This window comes from Condylura cristata, unplaced genomic scaffold, assembly GCF_000260355.1.
Source record: "Condylura cristata isolate star-nosed mole 26May11 unplaced genomic scaffold, ConCri1.0 scaffold00017, whole genome shotgun sequence".
Taxonomy (NCBI): domain Eukaryota; kingdom Metazoa; phylum Chordata; class Mammalia; order Eulipotyphla; family Talpidae; genus Condylura; species Condylura cristata.
The window spans coordinates 12,053,386-12,071,154 of NW_004567118.1; the positions used below are offsets into that span (position 1 = coordinate 12,053,386).

The following is a 17,769-nucleotide window of genomic DNA, read 5'->3' on the forward strand; positions in this document are numbered from 1 at the left end:
CACTGTAATTTTGATTGTATTTCCCTGACTAGTGATGTTAAGCATCTTTTCATGTAGCTGCTGGCATTTACTAGTCATCTTAATCTGTCGTCCAACCCCTAAAAGTGCTAAATAAGAACCTCAGTGCTAAGACTCCATCATTCATGTTACTCTCACTTTTTCTGGAGTAGTACTTCCTACCACAAACCAATATATCCACATTTTTACATATATCAATGCAAATTAAAAATGTAAAGTGTTATCATTGGTCCAATAGCTCCCAGATCTAATAAATTCTGCTGGGCTAAATTTTGCAACACTAGACTCTTCAGGCAAGGCAAAGTTTGTGCTGAAAATTTTAATCTCTCACATTATTGTAAAAATAGTAAGATCAGTGATTTGCAATATTCAATTAAACACAATGACTCAGCAAGAAAGGTTTAGTTCAATAGGACTTTATTTAAAAATTTGCAAAGCTGAAGGAAGGATCTGATCTTTTGTAAAAGAAAGCAATTTTCACAGTATATATTCAGCCATTTTAGCTTTGTGTTGAATAATAACAGAAAAAGAAGTTTCTGTTCAAGATTCTCCCTCCAGTACTTAGCCAGGTGCTTAGGATTTTGTCCCAAGATAACACATTCCCTGTCTGAACTCAGAGTAAATCCTCTCACCTTGGAACTGGAAAACCAATTCTTCCCGAGGCACAGGCTCAAGGTCTTATTTCCATTGTTCTACATAAGGCTCTGAGAATCCTTAGTTTTAAAGTTGGGCAAAACGTGAAAGGATTCATTAACATCGCCTGCAGCAAACCAAACTACTTGTTAATTATTGACAATTACAAGTATAAAATACTTGGAATTTATAAGATATTCCACATTTGGTGGAACAACTTAAATATTAAAAATTGGGTCAAGTAACATGCTGTCATGTGTTAAAATGTTACTTAATAAAACTTACTGAGACAAGATACGCAGCATTTTTTGAATGCAGCACTTGGTATTATAAGCTCCTACTGATGGCTACTTGATCAAAGAAAAATAAAAGAGAAGAAACTGCACATATTGGCATATAACAATGCCTGTAGGGAATGTCATGTTTTAAATTGTTACAGAAATGAAACAGAAAAAAAAAGTCTACAAAAACCACACCCATGTTATTTTAAATGATGAGGTAGACTTTTTTCTATGCATTAAAGTGAAAGTAAATGCACACAACTTTCAATTTTTCTTTTTTTTAAAAAAAAGTTCAGATGATAGTCACTTTCACTAGACATTTACAAACTATGAGGTGGAAAGGTGACCGTCAGGCAAGATCTAGCTTGGATGTGTTGGTATTTGGAGATTCAATTATCAGTCTCGGATCAATCAAATCTCTCCAAAAGACAGTAATCTAAGGAAAAACACAAAATATTCTATTTAGAGGCTTCATATTGGTTAAAAAAATCAACCAATCAGTCCATTTCTGCAGTAGAGTTGAAGACCTGGAATAACTTGAATCCCAGAAAACTGAGTACAAGTAGTTTACTTAGAATGCAGCCTTTTTCACCTAGAATGCAGCTAAACTCTATTAAACATATTTCAGGCCCTCCCTGGTAGTGCAATCTGTTAAAGCGCAGCACTGCAAGCGAGCCAAAACCACTTCAGTGCTGCGTTCGATCTCCGCCCCAGAGGTGACCCACATGGCATGACAGACCTGCCTGCTGCTCCCCTCAGCAGTGTACTTCATCAATCTGCCTGTTCTGCTCCCCACTCTGTCTCTGGTGAATCCTCTCACCACCTCTGTACCTCTGGCCTGTACCCAGTTCTGTGAGCATACATAAATAAATCTAAAAAAAAAAACCATATTCTACCTTTCTCTGATTTGGATTATGGGGAGTAATGGGGAGTGGGTTGGGTGACAGGTTTGCTCAGAGGGTTTGCTCAGTAAGCAAACCTGTCCATTTGCCCTGTGGATGGGGGGAAAAAATGTGGCCAGAAAGTGCTCAATTCACTGCTGACGCCCTTTATGAAGCTCTGTAGCTGCCTAAAAATTGTAGGTATTTCCCATTTTACCAAGAAAACAGCAAAGGCTTTCACTGGTCACGTGGATGAGCAATGAGGGCCATCTAATGTCAAAAAGAGGTAATTACAGACTCCTCTCCAGGCTTCTTGAATAAGGCATAGGGTGGAAAGTCTCCAAAGTTTTCATTTTCCTTTTTTTTAAAAGCTTTATTTATTTATACATACAGAACTGGGGTACAGGCCAGAAGCACAGGGGTGGTGAGAGGATTCACTAGAGACAGAGTGGGAGCAGAACTGGCAGATATACTAAGTACACTGCTGAGGGGAGCAGCAGTCCAGACAGGAGAGGTCTGCTGCACCATGTGGGTCATATCCCTGGTGGGGACAGAACTAGTGCTGACGGGGCTGCGGCTAGCTTTGCAATGCTGTGCTTTAACTCGTTGTCCCACCAGGCAGGACTCCAAAGTTTTAATTTTCCAATGCAGTTTCAAAAAACACATTTCCACAAAAACATGGGCCGTATATACTTCAAATAAAGAAGTACAAGGGATGGCGAAAGCTGATAATCATTCTACAGATTCTGAAAAAGTGTTTTGAAATAAATCCTTAAGAATGTTATCTGGGCCTTCCTTGGCGGTGCAGCAGGTTGGAGTGCTGCACTGTGAAGCTAAGACAAGCCAAGGCCGCTTCAGCGCAAGTTTGATTCCCGTCCTGCAGGTGACCCACATAGCGCAGCAGACCTCTTAAAAAAAAAAAAAAGTATACCCTGAATTTACCCTGAAGACAAAACAAAAGCAAAACAGTCGGTTAGGATTTCTACAAGTTTATACTTAGATAAAATGTGAGTTTGCAATACTGAAACTTAAAGAATAGTATTTATAACATTTCAAATAGAAGCAAATTAAGAGAAAGCATTTTCTTATGTATAAACTCTATTTGCCTTACTGCTAGCATAGAAAAAGCTGGTCACTGGCAACAGCTCCAGAAGTCTGGCTGCCTATAATGCTCTAACCCCTTGACAGCTGACCCTGGCCAAACGCAAGATTTCAAAGCACCTGCCCAGCACGAATTCTCAGTATGACGTAGAGCTGGACCTCCGTACACAAAGGTTCCACACCCAGATCAGGTCAGCTGATATCCAGGACAGCTGAACCAGAGAATGCAGAACCCCACCCACAGAAAAAAATCTGCCTGTGAGTGGCCTTTGGAGTTCACACGTTATTCCAGGGCCAGTTCCTAAAAGTGGCAGCTTAAGGGTTTAAAGTCAAAAGACAGAATTATTTTGTGTTATTCTTTATCACTGTTATAAGTCAGAATTGTAACTTTTGGGGCACAACAGTGGCAAGGAGAAACAACAGAGATTTTCAGGGAAACTGTTAACGTTCTATTTCTTAATCTGGTAGCTGGCTACATTTGTATGTTTATTTGTAAAAACTGTTCAAGCTCTACAATGATGTGTATTTGTCTGAACAAATACAGCAATAAAAGTTTTTAAAATATCCTTTTCTACTCAAATGCTTACAAAATGATTTCTATTCTCTCATTATGTAGCTCCTGAGGTTCAAGATGGCACCCTAACTCGGTATTCGGCACTGTTTGGCCACCCTGTAGGCAAGCCAGAGTTCCCTGGGGCTAGAGTGTTCAACACAGGAAGTTTAGGAAGTTAATAATGTCACCTTCCAGACCACCAGTAACTGGTGGTGGTCTAGAATGGAGAACAAGAACATCATGCCTACCTTCTTCTCCTGTGTCACAGCATACTCCACTATCTCAGCTCCATTTTCGTTGTGATAAACCAAGTCAAATTTCCCAGGCTCTTTCATGGCTGCAACCAGATGGTAGGGAGAAGAGACAATAGGTCATTTCTCAACAGTGAAAATATTGCTCAAGAGAGGATTTATATCATCAGAAAACAGCCATAAATTGCCCAATGATGTAGAAGCTGGACACACACACAAAACCATGGAGTGCTCAGTGACAGGCTGTCACTCTAGGGAGTTTCATCACTATAGACACAACCACCTTCCTCACTTTGGGTCACTCAGTTCACATAAACTTCAGTGCCAACATCCCAGTGCTTAGCTAGTTCTTCTATAACTTCTCTTCAATGAAATTGGGATGTTACCTCAACATTTCAACTTTATATTTTTGCTGTGTTTTCACCTTTGTGAGCTAGTTCCCTAATTTAGTTATTCATTTCTGTAAATTGTCATGTGGATTTATCACTGAGAGACAATACTTTTGCTGTTGTATGGAAATGGAGTAACAGATGACCAGTGACCAATCAGCAAGAGACTTTGAAGGAAGTGATGTGACTGGTCACTGAACATGATAGATATCTGTTATTTACATAGTGACCTGTGAACTGAAGAGCCAACAATGCTTATGTGATTACTCACAGCTAGCATGATTTGGGAGGCTAGTGTTTTTTAAACTAAATCATGCTTAACTGGAGTTCCTGGATGTCAAAATCATGCAAAGCAAGAACTACCTGTACTTCTATTAGTAAACATAGAAGGCTATTTCTTGGTTCCCCAAAGAAAAGTTCTAGTTGGATGTTACCATTGTCAATCAACTGGCAACAGGGATCAGGCTATGATTCTGAAATTTGGCCATCAGCTTCTCTGTTTACCATTCCTAAGAAGGGGTATTTTTTCAATTGAAAATTAGATAACCAAGGTAATATCTAATCTAAAAGGGACTTTGATGAAAAATCCATTTGATAAATTTCTGTGTACTCAAATTTTGTCTCGTTTCTCACTACTTTATTTAAATATAACAGAAAATAATTCATTGCCTTAGAAAGCTAAAGAAAAGGGACTTTAACTTGTCTTACTTTCTGGCCTGGGACTCCAAGTAGAGTCATAGATAATAAAAGCCCTCTTATTCCATATTTTCAGAACCAACAAAGGTGAGTTAGGGCTTAAGCAGGGAAACATTTAAAGTAATGTGTGAGAGTGAACATATACCTTAGACATTCTATTCTGACAACACACAAATAGGTTCATTTGCCTCTTGAAAAAGAGCTGAACCAATGTTATATTAAACCATATCCCTAAGTTATTGTCTGCAATTTCCAGTTTTGAGAGTTTTTCTTAAAGCAAGAGCACAAAAGCTAGTATGGCAATCTAAGTGTAGACTCTTCCTAGATTTCTGCTGAATTACTCCCACTCTTTTATAGCTAACCACCTACTTCAACAGTAATTTTTCAGTAACACTCCTGAGATAGCATTCAACTTAGGTTTCAGAGATAATCCTTTTGCAGTCAATTTTCGTTAGTTTATATAGTTCTTATGAAATTATGTAACTACTCTGATAAGAGCAGCTATCAAAGGGCCTTGGGAACAGACTCAGTAACTCCTAGCAGACATGCAGCGTCACCAGTGGGAACTCCAGCCCTGTGGGTGCTCTATGCAGACAGAGGTGGTGGAGAGTGCTAGTTAATTACAGTGACCAACGAAGAGAACAGCTACTGTGTGTAAGAGCTAGTTAGAAATTAAAAGAGATAGGAAGAGCCTAAATTTTCAAATTCTTTCCAAGAAGACTCACCAGGCAAGGATGAAAGAATTTCTATATCTAGTTGCTGGGTCTCTGGATTGTGACTTAATATTTTTCCTTCCTTTTAAAAATAAAAGTGCAAATCAAAATCCAACACGTAAAATATAATACACTAAAACCACTGAATTGTACACTAATATAGTTAAAATGGTGAATTTTACATTATGTAAATTTTGTCTCAATCTTAAAAATAAGTAAATCAACACAGAATGGAAATAAAGCTCCCAAATCCCAAGTTAAAATTTCTACCAGTCCAAGTCACCCGTGTCAGGGGCCATATAATTAAGGACGGCTAATATACCCCCAAAGTCAGCTACATATTCAAACTGACCAGTCCCAAGCTACTTCCCCAACTCAACCATGCCTATCTCATGGAATCACCAATAAAGGTTCCAGCCGAGGCTTGCTTGCTTTCTTTTAAAGATTTGTTTATGCACACAGAACTGGGATACAGGCCAGAGGTGTAAGGGTGAGAGGATTCACCAAAGAGTGGGGAACAGAACAGGCAGATATGCTGAAATACACTGCTGAGGGGAGCAGTAGGCAAGACAGGAGAGGTCTGCTGCACCAGGTGGGCACCCCCCTGGCCAGGGATCGAATTTGTGCTGCAGTGGCTGCGGATAGCTTCATAGTGCTGTGCTTTAACCAGCTGCGCCACCAGAGAGAGCTTGAGACTTTCCTCTCACTTTTGCTTCTGCCTCCTGGGTGCTTTACTCTACCACCCTGCATGGCATGGCATTCCTCCCCTCTTGAGAAATATAAGTAATAATCCTTGGGGGGGGAGGTCTCTGGTGGTACACAGGTTAAAGAAACACCACTATCAAGCTATCAAATTATCGGCAGACACCTCTCCGTTCTGGGCCAGCTGCTCCCCTCAGCAGTGTGTTTCAGTAGGTCTGTCTGGGCTGCTCCCCATTCTGTCTCCTTCCATGGTAATATGATGAACAACATCTGTTTACTTTTTTTTAATGCATACAAGAACTGGGGTGTAGGCCAGAAGTGCGATGAATGAGAGGATTCACCAGAGACAGAGAGGGGAATGAAACAGGAGGATCTATTGAAATACACTGCTTCGCTGCAAGGGAGGCCAACGACATTCATTTAGTATACATTTAAAAAGCCAGTATCATCTAGAATCACAATCTCTAGAGGCTGTGGGACATTTTATACTTATCTCCATTCTTTCATATATAACAAAATTAATTATCTATGATTGTGTGAAAAGCATTCTGGTTTGCCTAAGACAAGTGTGGCTACATTTCCTTGCTACATACTTCATTTAGAAGTATGATTTAGATGGTAAATTATATAACCTACTAAATCCCTTCATGAATGATTCTTCTAGTGTGCTTTTGAGGAAAGCTTCTTAGCAAGACTTTAAAAGACTTCTCAGGTGACAACTCAAGATTAAATCAAATCTCCACATATTTTATCTATACAACTGTGTTAACATTGCCAACTATTAACTTAAAAAATGGACTTAAGTGGCCCTCCCTGGTGGCGCAGCGGGTTAAAGCACTGTACTAAGAAGCTGAAACCACTTCCGCATGAGTTCGATTCCCGCCTGCCCCAGAGGAGACCACATGGTGTGGCAGACCTCTCCTGACCTGCCCGCTGCTCCCCTCAGCAGTGTACTTCATCGATCTGCCTGTTCTGCTCCCCACTCTGTCTGATGAAGTCTTTCACCACCCCTGAGTCTCTGGCCTGTACCCTAGTTCCGTATGTGCAAATAAATAAATCTTAAAAAAAAAAAAAAATGGACTTAAGTACCACCACTTTCTGGTGGTACAAGGTGTTAAGTCTCAGCATTATCAAGTTATTGCCAGCCACTGCAGCATGAGTTAACCCACATGGAGCAGCAGACCTCTCCTGTCTCCCCGCTGCTCCCTTCAGCAGTGTATTTCAGTCGATGCACCTGTTCTGCTTCATACTCTGTCTCTGGTAAATCCTCTCACACCCAGTACTTCTCTACACCCAGTTCTTATATGCATAATAAAAATAAAAATAAATCTTTTTAAAAATATTTATATTCTGTATATTATATCAAAATAATAAGTGCATTTTGGGGCCCTCCCTGGTGGCTTACCAGGTTAAAACATAACACTATGAAGCTATCTGAAGCCACTGCAACTTGAATTTGATCTCTGGCCCCAGAAGCGATCCACATGGCACGGGAGACCTCTCTTGACCCGCCCGCTGCTCCCCTCAGCAGTGTATGTCAGTACCTCTACCAATTCTGCTGCCAATCTGTCTCCAGTGACTCCTCTCACCGCCCCCCACTACAACTCTGGCCTGTACTCCAGTTCTTAAATGTATAAATAAAATTTTTAAGTGCATTTTAACAAGATTTTCAATAAAATTTTAAATCAGTGAAAAGGGAAGAAAACATGTAATTCTGTAATCCTACTGAGTCAAGCTCTTACTGAGTTATGATAAACTCAAATGCCAATATAAAGTCACATACAGATAGAAATGAGCAAAGTCGCATACTTATATGGCTATACGTGAGTCAGTTCCAATGACTGTGAATCACTTATGGTTAACTGACAATGTAAAAGAGACCATATTAGGCCAAAACCCATAGAGATTCATAAATACATAGATTTTTATGATATGTCATTAAATAATTTTGTGAAGAGCTATTTATATCACCTTTCACAGTTTTAACATCACAGGAAGGGATGCTCAAACATGTGTATCTAAGCTGAGTAGGAAAAATATAACTAAAAAAAGTTGAATTCATTATTTTCATTCTATATTCTTCCCAAGTGTAAGGTAAACAACACTGGGTTATCTCACAGTGATACGATTAAAAAATTCAGTCTACTCTATGACACATTTACTGAAAAACACTACATTCACATTAGCAGTATTACATGTGACTTTAGTTTCTTTAATATACAAACAATTACTTTATATAAATGGCCTTACCTTATATTCTGAGACATCTGGAGAATAATCGGATGTTAACTCCAAAAGCTAAAAGAAGAAGAAAAAGCTCAAAACACACATGAGCCCTGTGACTTCTGTCCCTGATGCCCAAGAAAAGGGCGAGGGGTGTCCACTCACCAACTGTGGGAGTGCTACCATGATCCTGCGACAAAACAAGGGCCCCACGGGAAGGCTTTCTTTGAGGGCTTGGGTGACAGACATGACTCCTTTTATTTGTGTACTTGCTGTGATCCACACACCAGACTAAGTCATTTTTATTCATACAGAAAACTACTACTGGGACTTGCCATAAACAAGGCACGAAAACACCAAAGAAAATGATCCAGAAGGGTTTTCATAGACAGATTAACCTGACCTGCTAACGAGGAGGTTTATTTGGAGAGGAAGAGCCCTTCTTGTTGTAACTGTTGTTCTTTAAAATATACCTTAAAAAATAAACTGTTACTAAAAAAATAATAATACAATATACCTTAAAAGCAATCTTTTCGCCAACTTGAGGGGCGGCCGCCAACAGCGGTAACAGACTGTAGTCCTTTTTGGGTGTCTCCACTGGATTCTGTAAAACAGATTGTCATAAGACTTGACGCTGGAGAGAAGGTGAACTCATGATGTCAACTCCAGACATCTCACATGGGGAGAGGAGAGGGAAACTCATAATAGATGAATACTTACCTGTATAATAGTAGATGAGTTTGTTAACATTTCATTCAATTGCTGCTGCTTCTGAAATTCACTATTTTTATTTAAAATATTGGCAACAGCATGTCCTCGTCCTCGACCTCTGCCCCGAGTGCCCCGACCCCTAGCCCCCTTCCAAGAAAGTAAGTCCTCTCCCCTCCCCCACCCTCGTCCTAGACTGGTGGGGAGAGTCACATTGGGAGGCGGGCCAGAAGCCTGTCTGCCACCGTTTGCATCTGAGTACTTCCACCCAGTCACATCTGGAGTCTGCAATGATGGCCCTGAATCTGGGCAACCTCTTCCTGGAAAGAGGCCTACTGAGTTCAAGAAACCTGCTGCACACTCCAGGCTGCTCTTTGACATTATGCATTGGTCATCTGACTCTGAACTCGAGTCTGAGCTAGAAGATGATGCTCGGGTTATCTTGCCCTTGGTGGGGACAGAGTTAAAGCCAGCTTTTGTAGCCATTTTGTTTGTGCTTGTGTTTTTCCCAGCAGGTCCTTCCTTTGATGACTCGGTTGGTATTTTCTCTGAGGAATTTGTGACCTCCAAGGTGACATTGCTGAGACCATCACTGGTTGATTCATTGTAAGACTCAGACTCTGAGGAGGAGCTGGGACTGCTTTTCGCACACCCTCCCACTCCACCTTTCCTCTTGGCTTTAACAAGGTTGTTTCTGACAGGAGTACCTTTTGGAGGATTATAGTTCTGGATGGTCCATTCTCTTGCTGTCTGGGCTTTAGATGACTTGGGATTCTTTGCCCTTTTTTTATATTCACTCTTCTCCTTTTTCTTTGGTGTTCTTCTTTTGGTCTCTTCTTCATCCTCATCTACTATCCCACATGTGGCTTTTTTTTTCCGCTTGCTTTTTTTCCTCACACTCTGATCTGAGACGGATTTGAGTTCTAGATCCAAGGTTTTCTCATTGTTACAGCTATCTTGCCTCTTCCAGTGCTTCTTTGAATTTATGTAAGTTAGTTCAGTTTCTTCATCCTCCTCCAACTTAAATGCCCGCTTCTTTGCTTTTCTGGGTAACAAAGGAGTACCATCACCATTACTGATGACTGCAGGACTCTCAGCAACTCCTCGCTCTTCTAACTTAACTCTACCAAAAGAATGAGAAAGAAAACTAGTGAGTAACTAGTAAGCATGTCTCTAGGATGTCCTTACACACCGAGGAGACTCTACTCTCATTGCCACCAGTTAAAAATGTCAAATCACTCAAAGAAAAATGACTCTTTTTGACAACATACCCTAAATAGTCTGAGTTAGTCACCTTTCAAATGACTAGATTTATTATATACTGCACCCCAAACATTTTCTGTATGCTTTTGCTAAGCTAAACACAACCATAAGATTTATTTTCTTTCTCATTTGTTTTTGTAGAGACTGTCAAAAACTGTCAACTGTATTTCAAGTCTTCATGGTGGGATATTGAGAAAAGTTTGCAAATAGCAATACTGCACCTTGGCTAAATCTTACTGGCTATGATACTGCTCCTGTGCAAAGTTTATTATTCATTTTATAACATTACAAACTTAAAGAGTTCAGACAAATAGCCTGTCCAAGATCACAGCTAATGAACAAAACTAGAATTCAAGTCTCAGTTTATCTAACTTCAAAGTTCATAATCTTTCTGCTACATTATATTGCCTATGCCCACTTTTGTTTTTAAATATAGGCTCCTTTTTCAAAAATCAGATTTAAAAAAATTTTTAAAATTTATTTCTGCATACAAGAACTGGGCTTGTATATACAGACCAGAGATGTGTGTGTGTGTGGGGAGGGGGTATGGGGGTGGTGAGAGATTTTACCAGTGACAGAGCGGGGAACAGAACAGGCAGATGTACTGAAATGCACTGCTGAGGGGGGCAGTGGACTGGTCAGGAGAGGTCTGCTGTGCTATGTGGGTCACCTCCCTGGCTAGGACTTGAACTTGGCTGCAGTAGCTGCAGTAACTTCATAGTGCTACGCTTCAACCCACTGTGCCACCAGGAAGGGCCCCAGATTTTATTTTTATTTTTTGTAAATTTAGGAAAATGTCTAATAATTTACTCTAGAGATAGACACTGTGAAAGCCCATGATATTTGTGATTGTTAATTTTATGTGTCAGCTTGAGTGGGCCCTGAAGCACCCAGACATTTGGTTAAACATTATTATGAGTGTATCTGTGTGGGTGCTTTAGGATGTGACTGACATTTGAATTGTCAGAGTAAATCAGACTCCTATTCACCAAGTGGGTGAGTCTTACCCAATCCACTGAAGACCTGATTAGAACTAAAGGCAAAAGCTAGGGAGAATTCACTCTGCCTATCTTTAAGCTGGGGCTCAGACTAACACTAGAACTTACATTACTAACTCTACTGGTTCTTAAACCTTTAAACTAGACAATTATACCATCTACTCTCCTGTGTCTTTAGTTTGCCAGTGGCGGATCTTGGGGCAGTCTCCATAATCTCATGAACAAATTCCTTATAATAAGTCTCCTATCTATATCTCCTCTTGGTTCTGTTTCTCTGGAAAACCTAAGCCACTCCATCAAAAATTACTTCACTACAAGAGAGGAATTCTGTTACTCCATAAACTAGCAATGATGAATTCTAATACATGCAGAATTCTAATATGTATAGAAAATTGAGTGTCCTCAATGTCAAACATATGGTGGGTGTATCAAATATGCCACTGAGAACACATCTCTTACTTTCAATACCTTTATATCTATGATTAGGCTGGCACTAAGGACCATGAAATGTCCCCTTGCTTTTTTTTTTCTTAAGACTTATTTATGCACTCAAGAACTGGGTTGTAGGCCAGAAGTACGAGATGCATGGTGTGTGTGTGAGAGAGGATTCACCAGAGACAGTAGGGAGCAGAACAGACAAAGTGACTGATTTATACTGCTGAGGGAAGCAGAGGGCAGGACAGGAGAGGTCTGCTGTGCCATGTGGGTCAGCTCACTGGCAGGGGATGGCACTCATACGGCTAGCTTGATAGCATTGTGTCTTTAACTCTTTGTGCCATCAGGGAGGCCCAATGTGTCTTGCTTTTAACCTTTAATTTAGCAGCGTAGCTTTATGCACTGTAATGGGTTCCTTACTGAGCAATTTTTGTTCCTTCTGGGCATGAGGATAACATCAAACATGAGTGCTAAACTGATAATAAAGAAGAGAGCAACTATTCCAGGAACATCATCAGTGAGTGATCTGACACAAGCTATGCAACGTCTATCGTCTGACAGATTCAGGGTAGATTGGGAAAAGCTCTGAAAAATCAGACTTTCCATTGCTAACTTATGTTATGACCTCCCTTTTTTGTATAATCATAATATCAAAATATTTTGAGCAGCCATCAGTTTACAACGGGATTGTCTTAGCCGCAAAAGGCTGCTGCCTGGTTCAGGCAAGCTGCCCCAGGGTGAGAAATTCCTCTGTTTTCTGAGACAAAAGCCCCAGGAGAGATAAGACCCCAGGGCATAAAAACTCCTGGGAAGCTTCCTTGGTTTCTTTGAATCAAAAAATAAACTTCAGATAAGGCTCCCAGGGCATAAGGACTCATGGACAAATTTTAACCTTGACTACACAGGTGTTGTTTGATACACAACTTTCTCTTAATTTACTCCTTTATAAAACAAGCACTAACTACTCTCTGCTAGCCTTAAATTAGCCATTAGCTTTTCTTTAGACAATCACTGATAACACTGCTAACACAATTTATTACTATCCCAAGACCTCTAACAACCATTTGCTAACAAGCTCACCCTTTCCCAGACCCCTCTTCCTTTGAGTGATAACTAGACACCTGTATACATGATAACTATCACAAAAACGTATAATCTAGCATACCATAAATTCTTAAAAGAAGAATGCTTTTTTCCCCTTGTCCTTGAGAATGGATTATGGTGTTATCTCACCCTATGCATTATTACAATTAACTACTTGCTACACAGTATAAATAAAGACCTGCTGAAAGAATGGCAGGAAGTCTTGCACCCAATCCTGACTCCAGTGTCTTCCTCGCACCTGCTCCTGTCTCCCCTTTTGGAATCTCTGCTCGCCGACACCTTCCCATCTTAGTCCTGCCTGTGTTGCCTCCAGACACCTCAAAAGAGCTGGTCTCCAACAGTGATCCCATGGCTAACTGCCCAGTAACCTCCTAGACCTGAGAATGAAGAAACCTTCCCATGTACACAAGTCCCTGTACTCCTTGCTTTCCTATATAATCTTCCTTTACTGCCACTCAGCACCAACTCTGCCATTCTCCCAATACAGCACCATTTGCTAATAAAAAACTTCCCTTTTGGAAACAATCTCAGGGTCAGAGTCTGGCTTTCTGAGCAGTAAGATAAGTGACCTGTTAGATCATTAACACAAACTAGCTATGTATTTGATCAAGTTGTTGTAGTGACCAGGGAAAAAGAGAAAAGTACAATTGGCGAATAAGATATATCCTTAAAACTTTTTATTTTAAAGATTTATTTATGCATAGAAAAACTGGGGTGTAGGCCAGATGTGTGTGTGTGTGGGGGGGGTACAGGATTCACCAGAGACAGAGTGGAGAGCAGAATAAGCGGATCTACTGAAATACACTGCTGAGGGGAGCAGCAGGTGAGACAGGAGAGGTCTGCTGCTCCCCTTAGTAGTATTTCAGTAGATCTGCTTATGCAGGTCAGCTCCCTGGCACAATGGATCGAACTCAAGCCTCAACAGTGGTAGTACTGCGCCTTAAGCCCTAGGCAACCAGGGAGGACCCCTTAAAACTTTTTAGGTATAGTAAGTAATACTGTGGCAGATGAAAAAAATCCTCACTTATCCTTCAGATTACATAAATATACAAAGCACATATAAATCAAATAAGAGCTACTGATATCATATAGTGAAATAAAACTGAGATATCAATGATTTCAATGATAAAAAAATGTCATTCTTATTCCATTTGTGGAATAACATTTAACAACATCTGTGGACCTCAGTGTCTAATAATTCCTATACTGACAAAAGTTGGCTTGGCACTCTGTGAATCTAAGAATTACTGGGGAACGCCCAAAATATCAGATTGTTTCCTGACACTATTGAGCAATATGTTTTCTACCATACAGTTTCAATTATGAGATGAAGAATTAAGAGTAAACTTTCCATCAAACTTTGAAAATGGTTGCATGGTTTACTGTTTAGTTATTGTTGTCTATAAGACACTGGAACACAGCATGTACTGCATCAGGTATCTACAATATCCCTGCCTTACAGAGGAGCTTGCACCAGGACTATTCTTTCTAGTGCTGCCCCAGACATCATATTACCCATTCAGATAACAATGGATCTGTGGATGAGCCAATCACACTGTGGCATTTCACTCGACAATTGCTTAAAACTCAAGCATCAGCATTTTCAATTTACAAAAGCATATTCAAAACGATTTTGTGTTGCCTAATTTATAAACCAAAAGGTGTCCAACGTAGTGAACCCCCAAAGTCCCAGGTCAGACACTATAAATCTCTTGATATCACAGGACAAGTTGCACGTTTTAAAGAAAATATAATTCCTCTCAGTTAACTGGGGTGTCCTGCGCCTGACCCTGAGAGTTGTCAGGGGAAGGCTGGGTCTCAGGCATGTCCACTTCACGGCCATGCAGTGCCTAAGCCAAGTGAGAGCTTCCCAGTCCAGGCTGACTGGAAAACCGGTCCCGCCTAAACATCAGGGCTTTTCCAAGCCCTGCAGAGCTCTCACGCCGAGGAAAGCAGCCCTTTGTAATGCCGATTCCTGAGCTCCCCACCGAACTAAGCCTTTCAGCTTCCCGGGTTCACAGAGGCAGTTTTACTAGCCTGCTCCAACCGCATCCCTTGCCCCGACGCCCCGCACGCCAGCGGGCTCCTAAGGCCTGGGGAGCCCCGGGCGTGCGCAAGCGCGTCCCAGCCGGCCCGGCGCTCACCTCCAAACCGCCACCCCGTCCCCCGTCCCCCGACCCCCGCCCAGAGCACACCTGAGGCAGTCGTTGTCTCGCACCAGGCGCGCGCTCTCAGCCGGGGGCAAGAGTCCCCCCTCCAAGTAGAGACCCAAGAGGGCCCCAGAACTGTAGCCGAAGCGCTGACGGATGAGACTAATGAGATCCGTGACTACTCGGCATCTGGTCAAGTCGACTAGAAGCCAGAAGGACGTGCAGTTGGGGGTGGCTGGCGGCGGGTAATCAAATTGAAGCCGTAGCCTAACCGTTTCGGAGGCTGCCATCTTGCTCGTCGGCCAACGGAAGCCGAGAGGTACCACAATGCTCCCGGGAGGTGTGCTCGGGCGGCGCGCCCCCTGGGACTGCGAGCGTGCGCCACCTAGTGGTGGGATGTGGCTGCCACAGGCCTCGAGGGTGGCGAGAATTGATAAGATTACAGTGATTTTAAGATTAATGATCACTACGTAGAGTCGGAATTTGGACAGCTTCTAAATAGCGCTCATCTAAGATATCTGCTCATATGTGTAAAATAATTTCCAAACAACTCACTATGCATTTAGTTCACAAGATTTTTCTTTCTTTTTTTTTTTAAAGATTTATTTATTTTTGCATACAGAACTGGGGTGCAGACCAGAGGCTCAGGGGCGGCGAGAGGCTTCACCAGAGATAGAGTGGGGAGCAGAACAGGCAGATCTACGAAGTACACTGCTGAGGGGAGCAGCGGGCTGGTCAGGAGAGGTCTGCCACGCCATGTTGGTCACCTCCAGGGCAGGTGGGAATCGAACTCATGGGGAAGTGGCTTAAGCTTCTTAGTGCTGCGCTTTAACCCGCTGCGCCACCAGGGAGAGCCTGACAAGATTTTTCAAGGTAAAAAGCTGTAAAAGATGAAGTCAGAGCATAATGTAAATATTTTTAAATAAAACAATTAATTGTTCTTTAAAATGTATCCAGTGGAATTTAAGTGCCCGAGCCATTTAATACCGACCATTCATATTTTAAAATATAAAATTAAACTCTTCTTCACTTCTAAGTAAGTAAGTCACAAGTTCTATGGCTTTCTTCTATTCCTTGAAAAAGAATTTCCATTCCATTCTCCCACACTATATATACCCTTGAATTATGAATTAATAAGGAATGAATTATTATTATTCCCATTAAAAAACAAACAAGCCATAAAGCTCAGAGGGTTAAGTTACTTCCGCCAGATCAGTGGGCTTCTTACAGTAGCGGATAACACTAAAAAGAAAGGTGAGTCTTATTTTCTTGTGAACTTAATGCTCTTCGTCTTCTGGGTTGTGTTCTCATGACTATTATTAGTGGCATTGATGGAAATAGCATAGACTATTACACATTTTGACACCTAATAATTAAACAAGATAAGCAAGTAAAATGAACATGGAAGTATATTAATGAAATAGATGGAGCTAGGTTTTTTTTTTTTTTTTTAATTAGGCCAGGTCTTTCTAGATGAATATTATTGTATGAGAGAGGGCTCTACCTCAATCCTAGATCCTTTTTTTATTCATTTATGCATACAAGAATTGGGGTGAAGCCCAGAGATTTTAGGGCAAGAGGATTCACTAGCCACAGAGTGAGGAGCAGAACAGGTGGATCTACTGAAATACACCGCTGAGGGGAAGCAGTGGGCAAGAAAAGAAGCGGTCTTTGAACTCCTGCTGCAGTGGCTGCCTAGGTCTTAGTGCTGAGACTTAACCCTTTGCACCACCAGGCAGGCCCTAAGAATCAATTTTTAATATCTACCAGGTTCTAGTTCCAGTTTTATCTCTAGCTGATTTTTTCCTACATTTTACTATAAAAAAGTTCAAACAAGACAGATTGTAAAAATTGTATAGAATACCCATTCACCTGCCACCTGAATTCTACCATTAACATTTTCCCAGAATGGACTTATCATATTTATCTATCCATCTATTAATTTCTTTCCATTTATCAATACATTTTAAAATTTGGGTGCATTTCTAAGAAAATTGTGATTATTGGCACATTCCTTCCCTAAACTCTTCAACATGGTCATCATTAACAAGAGCTAAATTTTTGTTAATGATTTTTTTCTTCTGAGATAAAACAAATATTATGAAATCCACACACCATAGGTGTACATCTGTGTAACCCAAACCCAAATCTGTGTCAGAATAAACTTCACAGTTACCTCAGGCAATTCCTTCTCAGTCCCTGCCCTTTATTCCCAGGCACAGCTATAGTTTCTAGTGATTTTTATACCGCGTTTTAATCAGGTGGTTCTCTGGTCCTTCCCTTTATCACCCCACCTGCAATTTAAAAATAACTATTTTAAAGTTAATGTTTGTCGCTTTTTAAGCAATAGTATAACTTCTCCTATTTTAGCTTAGCATAGTAATTCCAGATATCAGAAGTATCACATGAAAAACATAGGTTTTTATTACAGTGTTATTTTTTCAGTGATGCCCTTTCCCCCTTCCCCCAAAATCTAAGGATAGTGGATGGTTAAATGCACTGGAGGTTCTGGCGACAGAATAACTTGAAAAGCGTAGCCAGGAAAAACTTAGGATCGTGATGTTCATAGTTATTTCTTTCTAACTTTTATGTATATCTATCAAATGTTTCTCTAGAGTCTCATGTTTAATACCTGCATTGTGGGGTTTTATGGATTCTGGGATGCTAAAA

The 17,769-nt window shown here is 40.8% G+C and overlaps 1 protein-coding gene across 1 annotated transcript; it reads right to left on the reverse strand.

The window, feature by feature from the left end:
• Positions 1–434: 434 nt before the first annotated feature.
• On the reverse strand, positions 435–15,394 carry COIL (coilin). Its single transcript, XM_004685009.2, has 7 exons — positions 15,145–15,394; positions 9,162–10,272; positions 8,959–9,045; positions 8,469–8,516; positions 5,529–5,598; positions 3,716–3,804; positions 435–1,368 (listed from the first exon to the last, which is right to left on the reverse strand). The coding sequence occupies exons 1-7, from the start codon at positions 15,387–15,389 to the stop codon at positions 1,282–1,284; spliced, it is 1,737 nt and encodes a 578-aa protein (XP_004685066.1). The 5' UTR covers positions 15,390–15,394; the 3' UTR covers positions 435–1,281.
• Positions 15,395–17,769: the final 2,375 nt, after the last annotated feature.